Source organism: Idiotropiscis lumnitzeri, chromosome 18 (genome assembly GCF_059441095.1).
Source record: "Idiotropiscis lumnitzeri isolate Australia: NSW breed Sydney's pygmy pipehorse chromosome 18, RoL_Ilum_1.0, whole genome shotgun sequence".
Taxonomy (NCBI): Eukaryota; Metazoa; Chordata; class Actinopteri; order Syngnathiformes; family Syngnathidae; genus Idiotropiscis; species Idiotropiscis lumnitzeri.
Window position 1 is genome coordinate 432,589 of NC_142408.1, and position 8,619 is coordinate 441,207.

Sequence of the window (8,619 nt, forward strand, 5' to 3'; positions counted from 1 at the left end):
GGGCGGTTACGTTGGGTAACTTTTAGCCGAGGGAAGATTTGGTTGCGCTGAGTTGGCTGCTCACACAGACAGAGAAATATTTTATCTCAACTTTAAAAAGACAAAAAGTGCAGTCCGCCAGGCAAGAGAAATTTGGTTCGAAGCAAAAGTTGAAATTGAAAAGATGCAGCAGAGAAGAAAAGCAATCACAGGAAATACAGAAACAAAAGATTGTGGCGGTTCTACGGTCACAAAGTGAAAAGTTCCGTTCCAAACTCAACTTTTATCAACTGCCGTTGCAAAACGCTCTCTGCATCTTTCGCTCATTTTGTAGCGGCGACCCGATGGAAGAGGCTGAAATTGTCCGAGAGTAGTAGGAGGCAGATATCGTCTCGGACGACGTGGCTGGCCTCTGCGATCACGATCATCTTCCGAGCGCGCCTCACGATACGGTCGAGCGACTTCTTGGTTCGGTTGCCGAAACGTCACGACAGTCGATAAATCCGAAGACGTCATAAGACAGGAGACGGTTCGCGGATTTCCGTCCGTTCTGTTAAGTGCTGTGCTGCGAGATTTGTCGAAGGTCAAATATGTGCAGTGGCTCAATTCAGTGGTTGAAATTTTGTAGCAGTTGGTTGCCTTGGCGTCGCCATGGTAACAAAAAGGTTCTGATCCACCGGCCCATCGTAAGGCTGCCCATATTTAGGAAATAAAGTCAAAGTCTACTTGCAGTGACCATCCAAAGTGTTTTATTGAAACAACTTTAGTCTCTGAAGATTTTTTTTTTAGCAGCAATAAAAGTAAAAACTCGAATTAAGGTCTTCTGACGGCTTTTGCCGCCGATGGCTTCAAGACGCGATCGATCAAAGTTCCCCATCTGACGAATTTGTGAACAAATGATTCATCGCTTTGAGGTCAGCGGAAAGGATGTTACAGTTTTGCCTTGACAGCGTTGCACTCCACCACGCCTGCGGTCAGCATCTTGTCAATTTCAGAGGATTCAAAGCCGTATTCCTTCAGAACCTCCACAGTGTGTTCGCCGATAAGCGGCCCGGGGTTGAGGGAAACTTGGGCGGGGGTCCGGGAGAGGAGCGGGGCCGGCCGGGGGCTTTCCTCCCCGCTGGAGTCCTTCACGAAGGAAGCCCTCTCGCTGTTGTGCGGGTGTGAGCTCACCTGCTCCAACGACAAGACGGGCGTCACGCAGGCGTCCGTGCCGTCGAAAAGACGCCGCCAGTCCGCCTGCGTTTTGGAGGCGAAGCGCTCGGAGAAGATCTGCCGGAGTTCCGGCCAGTCCGAAAAGCTCATCTGTGGCGGCAACTGGTCCTCTTCTAATTCCAAACCTTGCAATTAGGAAAAGCACATCACAGGCGGTTAGAAGCGATGCGCTTCAGTCCCATTTCGTAAGCGTTACTGGCTTACCAAGGAACTTTCCTGTCTCGATGGCCCATTTTGAAAAAGGGAAACAAAAAGAGCTACGATTACATCCGCGTTGTGGTCCCGAACACGCGACGAGACTCAGTAATCAGATTACAAAAATTAGAAGATGAATTTGTGACCGCCAAAATGTAATCTAGTACTTTTGTAAGATGTTAGCCCAAGCCTCCCTGAAGCTCTGAAAGCGCAAGTCGAACGCAAGAAGGCCTTTCGGTGACGCAAGCAGCCTCTCTGCAGCAGCATGCAAGATGACGAGTTTAGTGACGAGCACGGTCGACTAACCTCGAAGAAGTCGCTTATAAAAGTGCGGCTCAATGGCTCCCACGGCCACATGCTTGTCGTCGGCCGTCCGGTACGTGTCGTAGAAAGGAGCGCCGCCGTCCAACATGTTCTCCCCGCGACGACGATCCCACAGGCCGATGCTGCGCGATTTCCACACAAATGAGCCCACGTAGGCGGCTCCTTCCACCTGGGAGCGGATATCGGAAAGGCGGACGCTTCGTGATCCGATCTTACCAAAGGAACACTTGACAAAGTAAGACCATCTCTTTTTTTTTTTTTAAATTAGAAATTAGAAATCCCTTTATTGTCATTGTACTCAAGTGTGCAACGAGATTAGAGAGCTCCCCTCTCCAGTGCAATACAACAATAATACACGATGCTGCTTTCAGGATGACAAGTTGACATGCCCAAAAAAAAAAGAATATCAATGGCTTCCACTTTTGGCAAACTCTCGAAATTTACGGGAAATAGTACACAATTGCGGGACGGGGCGTGGATGTTTGTCGTACCTTGGCGAAATTTCAAAGTTGGACTTTGAAAAATTAGGCACGCGAATGAGTATATTCAATGCAGAAAATGGATGGACAGACTTTAAAAAAAAAATAATAAAATCAGAGTACTAAAGCTCCTGCGAGTTGGTCCGTTTCAGATGAGTGGTGAAGACGGACGCCTTGGTCAACAAACTCAGGCAAGAAAAGGCTTCTGGATTCAAATCTAATATAGAACGACCTATGAACAATTAACCTGAAGAAAATCCTTTGGGAACACATCGCGTGTGCTCATCTTGGTGACTTATTAGACAAAACAGAAATTGCACAGAAGCCGCTCTTCTCTTTTAAGTCAGCCACGGAAAGGCAAATTGTTTTGTGACGCTTTCGGAGGGTGAAGTGGGCCGAAGTAGAGATTTGGGACATTTTCAGATCAAGGCCAAAATGGGAAGTACGAGCAAGTTTCGGAAATGCCACAGCCTAAAGGATAAGCTACGGCAATCATTGTTTTCCCTCTTTAGCGCACGCAGCCTTATTTGCGTTGTGGCTCCTTTTCGGACCTTTGACACCTAAATGCCATCAAATTCTGAGCTGGATGGACGCAACCGCCTCTTTTTGCTTACCATGCTCGCGTCGATGATCTGCCCTTTGCCCGACTTTGTTCGCTCAAGCAACGCCATGACGATGCCGAGTGCACAGGTGAGCCCGCCGCCCGCAAAGTCCGCTAAGAGATTCAGCGGCGCATACAGCTTCTCTCCGCTGCGACCCAGGCGGGATAAAAGACCTGGGAAGAGCAATTGACCACACACACACACGGAAGAAATGAGCATAGAAACAAATTGCGAGAGGCAGGATACAAAACATTCACCGCAAGCAATTTGTGTCGGACAACGGCAGCAGCTACAGCAAGCTCGCTGAATGTTTTGTGTTTTATTGGTGCGTTCGTACCTGACATGGCCAGGTAATTGATATCATGTCCGGCCGCTGTGGCGTACATTCCGCTTTGTCCGTATCCCGTAAGGCGTGCGTACACTAGACTGGGATTTTCCTTTAGCATCTCCTCTGGACCGAGACCGAGTTTCTCCATCACGCCTAAGAGATCATAATAAAGCTGATTTGTACTTTTTGTGTTCCCCCACCATACCGCCATTCATCACTTGCGTCTCCACGATATGCTGGTTTTTTTTTTTAAGCCATTTCTTTTTTTGTCATGTGATTTGACAGTAAGGCTCACTTGTGGGAGGGGTAGAATAAAACTTTGAAAAATATATATATTCGCGTGGAAAATAGGTAGAGTTCTTTAGTGATTCTGGTGGTCCCACCTTGGCGGTAGGGTTCAAGGACAACATCTGAGTGGACGCAGAGCTTTCGGAGCAGGGTAACGCCCTCAGAAGTCTTCAGGTTGATGGCCACAGAACGTTTGCCGCGAGCCTGCGTGTCCATAGATGCTCCGGCCTTCGTGCGATCTACGCGGACCACCTTGGCACCGAAGTCGGCCAGGATCATCCCACAGAACGGAGCCGGAGCAAGTCCCGCCAACTCGACCACACGTATCCCGGCCAACGCCATGTTGAAAACACTAAAAAATAAAAAAAACATTGACAAGAATGTGTTGGGATTTATTTATACGCATTAATAATTATTGTAAATGTTCAGGAACTGTAAATGTGTTAACCTAATTGCCAAGCCATTTTTTTATTTTTGGAACATTTCAACCAGTTTCCATAAAGCAGGACCTTGATTAGAAAATACAAGTACAAATTTGAGATTTTCCAGTTGCATGCCAACGCTTGGTAGTTTTGCTTTGTGCCGCTTGTATTTTTATTCAATAAATGGATTTATTTCTCTATTAAAAGCAGCGTGAAAAAATGTATCGTTGGGGGAAGATGGACCGGATTAATGAATAATGACGTTTCAATCTCAACGGGGAAAATTGAGTAACAATGAAATGATTTGAGGTTGCTCGTTTGTTCATGTAACGAATTGAGAGCGCAAGTCGAAGTATGTCATATGTCCCAAAGATATTTGGTGCTTTCTGGTGGTCAGGAAAAAAAAAGTGTGCACGGTCTAATGAACGCGCCACGGCTAAAAACAAAGCTAGCATTCTGGTGGTGCGAGTCACGACACAGACATTGAAGATGAAATACAAGCTACTGTTGTCCAAAGTCCAAAGTTGTTTTCTGTGGGATATTTGTGGCGAAGTGCGACTTTCCACGACGTTCAACGAACACGACAAACAACACGCACGTTAACATTTTTTTCTATCGGTGCCAAAAGAAAATCTGAGACAAGATAGGCGAACCTGGGTATCTTTTTCACGATGAAATTGGCTCCCGTCAAGAGTTGAACCGCTGTGTAAAATTGCGCGCGCAGATACCATGGATCACGTGACTATCAAATTGTCGGAAGTGGCAAAGCTATTCCGTGTCAGTCACGTGGTTAACAAAACTTCTCTTGAAAAAACCGTAGACCCTCAAAGCTTTTGGGGAAATTGAGTTTTTGATGGTAGCCTTTGGAATTAAAACTAAAACAATTCGAAACAGACGCAAGCGACATTACATGAACATTCTGTGTTACTGTGTCAAATGGTTTCATGAACCACTCTTAAGTCTACACTTATAAAGGAGAGAAAAAATATTGAGCGAAATTATCTCACATTACAGGATGAGTATATAGAAAGGATGTCCGTATTGCAATAATTTATATAGTAAAATTATTCATTTACGTGCACATTTGTTTTTCTGCCAATAAACTCGTGATTTTACGAGTAGCACACAAGGCTGCACACGAAGAGTTGCTTGTGGCACATTCTTCCAAATGTCAAAGCACAAAAAATAAAAAATATTTTTTTTTTTAAATCCCTCGTCGCGAGTCAAGTCTGAAGATTTCCCTCAGCCTCGCTGTGACCTTTCCTGATATTTATTAGTTGCTGACATATAAAATAATATGAATTCGAAAAGCATGCTTTCAACTTTGACACTTCTTCCTTATCCTCTGCTTTCAGTACAGGGAAGGGAATAATATGATCCAGTTGAATATGTTTGCTGACTTACAAACAAATGAAATGTCTCCAGTTGGATGGCTTTTTCTTATCGTGGTAATAGACAAAATGTCAGTCAAAATGCATTCAAACACAATATATGAAAAGTATACAATGTTGTGTCATTGGTTTCAGTTAAATGAGTATTGAGCCCCAAAAAGCGGATAGGGATGGCACCAAAAGAAGCACGTTGTCTAATATGGAAGGGAGTTAAAAATCTCTGCTTCCCTCTATTGGCCATGCACTATAACTGCACTTGACAGTCTTCGAGGGGACAGAGAGTGGTGGTCCTAGCTTGAGAACACTTTTTAAATTAATATGAGCTTTGAGCTCTAATCTCGTTGAGTACAATGACAATAAAGGGATTTCTGATTCTGATTCTGAAAAGGTACCCTGTGGTTGAGCCACTGGGACAGGAAGTGTGACAGCAATTTGAAGACCGGTGCAGAGATCCGAGAGTGTGCAATAAAATAAATAAATGAATAAATACATAAGACCACAGTGGTATCAAATGGAACGGGGTTAGGCCCCGAGAATTTTTAGGAATAAGGTTGGTGGGTCCGTTATAAATACAAAGTTTGCAAAATTATTTTGTGTATTTCTTTCATTATTTATTTCGGGGTATATAGATTAGCATGGCCTAACTGTCTCCACTGCTGATCAGCATCACACTTGATTGCTGGGTAAAGTTGTCAAGGGTGTGTGAAGCTCACTTGCTTGAGACATTAATTCTAAAAAAAATAAATAATAATTCGGACCCTGTGAAAGAGTCAAAGAACAAAAAGCCAAAGTTATGTTCAAATCTAAAACTCACGGCATAGAACAGTTGTCAAATATGTTGCATCAAAGGAAGCACAATGGAAGGGCTCCCACGGGAGGGATCGCAACAATGTCATGCATGGAGCGGTGCCGCAAGACCTTTCCTGTAAAATCACATCCAGGAAGTCAAGTTTCCATGTAAACACAAATCCTGAGAAGCGCCATGCCGCGAATAAATACACTGTCACTATGCATCAATCACTTGCTGTAAAAAAAAAAAAAATACTACTACTACAAAAAAAAAAAATATATATATATATATTTATATATATTTATAAATAAATAAATAAACACAAATAAAACTTGAAAGCTGGTATGAAATGACTTTGCTCACAAGCATAAGCCAAAACGTCATTAAAATAATTGTCAATGGTTCAATGCCTCTCAACTTTCTCTTAACTTTAAGGCATGACAGTTTCCGGGGCATGTTGGAGTCACATTCGGCTATTTTTGCGCCTCTTATGGACGACATTAGCAGATGCAAACTTTGACACATTTGGATTATTGTTCCAAGCAGAACAATTGTTCAGACACGAAGTGGGCGTTCTTAATTGGAAACGCAGACGGCTTGTGAACAATGGGGTGTGGTGTTGGGGGGGGTCGTCATGAGGACAAAACATCCAGGTGGGATAAAGTATTGGTGTCTGGATACGTGATGCAGACAGAGTATGGCAGAGATGATAAATGTTGATCTTAAATAAAATAAATAAATAAATAAAAAAACTCTGGTAAAAGTACAAGTGCTGATAGTATTTGAGTAAATTAACGTTACATTCCAGACTAAATAGTAACGCAATCATTTTGTACAAAGTGTTCCTCTGTTTACAGTAAACAAATCCCCTTCTCCCTCAAATCAACAAACTTATCATTTCATCATACATATCATAAATGGACGTGAAATGAACCTACAACTATCACTTTCTGTCGGCGTGTAACGTAGAATTCAGGAGAATTTCACAATAATCTTCAGCAAACACTCGACTGAGTTTGAAATACTAATTTTTTCCCCCCAAAGATTTAGTGTCAAATGTAAGTGCACCACCATCTAGTGACTGACAGTGGAATTACACCCAAAATAAACTATATATAGAGTTCTTAAATATAGCGTGACGTTTATATTAAAAAAAGCGTGACCGCAAACCCTGATGGAGCAATGCGTTCTTTCCTGTAATTATATTTGATTTTTCAGATACTTTTGATTTTCGTCCTAAACCATTGATCTAGCCGACAACACGCAACCGTCATCGTTAATGTGTTGATTTTTTTCTGCCTCATGAATTGCCAAGTTCTCAACCGCGGCGACTTTTAGTCTCGATTGACATCTTTTTCTTAAATGTCGTCATCGGCGGAGGTCGAAAATAGGAACAAGGCCATTTCAACAAGTGAGAACGCACATCCGGTTTCACATTTGAAACTAAAATCAAAAGCCAGATAGTAGTAACAAAAGTACTTTGTAATTTCCCTCCGAAAAGAATTTGAGGTACCAGTGGGTGTTGGCGTTATCCTCAGCAACGGGTGTGGAAGGCGCTGGTGTTTTCCCAACCGGGTTTTCCCAAACGACATCCTGAAAAAAAAAAAAAAGGGAAGTGCGAGTGCAGCCAAGAACATGATACATCCTGTTCTGTGATGGCCCGGCGCAGACAAAGCCAGATCGATGCACTGCGTTGGAAAAGAGCCTCAAGAGCCAAAACGGAAAATGCACGTTCCACCGCACGTAACTGGGGGGCCAATTTTGAGCCGAACTCTTCTCCGAGTCAGCAAAGACCTGATCCTCTCATGTGTCTCGGAGAGGTTATCCGGAGCGATTAGCGGGTGCCGCGATTTCTTTACATCCACACATTCGGAGAATCGACTGATTCGGAACGAGAATCCTCCCTTCCGATCAAAGTCGGCGAAGGCCCGAGTCTCGGATGTCTCGACAAGATCGGTGAATGATGCGGGCCACGTCAAGTTGGACTTTTCTTCACATTTACACATGTCGCAAATCTGCCCACATTGGATCAAAGTCAGCAAACACTCACATGTCGCATATGGTGAAAGATTCACGTTAATAATCCCATCAGCGGGCATGAAAACAATTATTCTGAAACGTTGGAAGCAACCGTCTTTACCGCGCTTGTCCGTGAAATCCGCATATGTGTTTGCGAGTAGAAGCATGGCGAGAAAAAGACGCAGCGGGCGCGAGACTGAACTGCCACATTTGCAGCCTCATGAGGAATTAGGAACGCGACGGAACAGCGCAAACGTGAAAAAGAAGCAACAACATTTGAAAAGTGGACCTTTGCTGACTTTTTGATGAGAAGAATTGGTCTCCAAATTGGCCCGGTTAATCCTGACCCGAACCAAAATCCAAACCTTCATCTTTTCTCCCTCGCCACAGGATCGCTGAGGAGAATATTTCAGCCCTGACAATTGCTCAAATTTGGCCAACTTGTCGTGTGTTTGCTTGTCGTTTGACATCCTTGGGAAGAGTTTTTGCACTGCTGGACTGATAACAAGAAAAGTCGTGCAAGTGCTTTTGGAAGGAGCTATAAGATTTGGGGAAAAAAAGAAGGATGTTTTGATTGGCAGCCACTG

The 8,619-nt window shown here is 43.7% G+C and overlaps 1 protein-coding gene across 2 annotated transcripts; it reads right to left on the bottom strand.

Moving 5' to 3' along the window:
• Positions 1–705: 705 nt before the first annotated feature.
• On the bottom strand, positions 706–7,601 carry amacr (alpha-methylacyl-CoA racemase). Of its 2 annotated transcripts, none has more exons than XM_088281058.1 (6): positions 7,527–7,601; positions 3,506–3,762; positions 3,132–3,275; positions 2,807–2,967; positions 1,696–1,882; positions 706–1,319 (listed from the first exon to the last, which is right to left on the bottom strand). In XM_088281058.1, the coding sequence occupies exons 2-6, from the start codon at positions 3,750–3,752 to the stop codon at positions 910–912; spliced, it is 1,149 nt and encodes a 382-aa protein (XP_088137184.1). In that variant the 5' UTR covers positions 3,753–3,762; positions 7,527–7,601; the 3' UTR covers positions 706–909. The 2 variants fall into 2 exon arrangements, with proteins under 2 accessions (XP_088137184.1, XP_088137183.1); XM_088281057.1 differs by lacking the exon at positions 7,527–7,601 and adding an exon at positions 4,486–4,637.
• Positions 7,602–8,619: the final 1,018 nt, after the last annotated feature.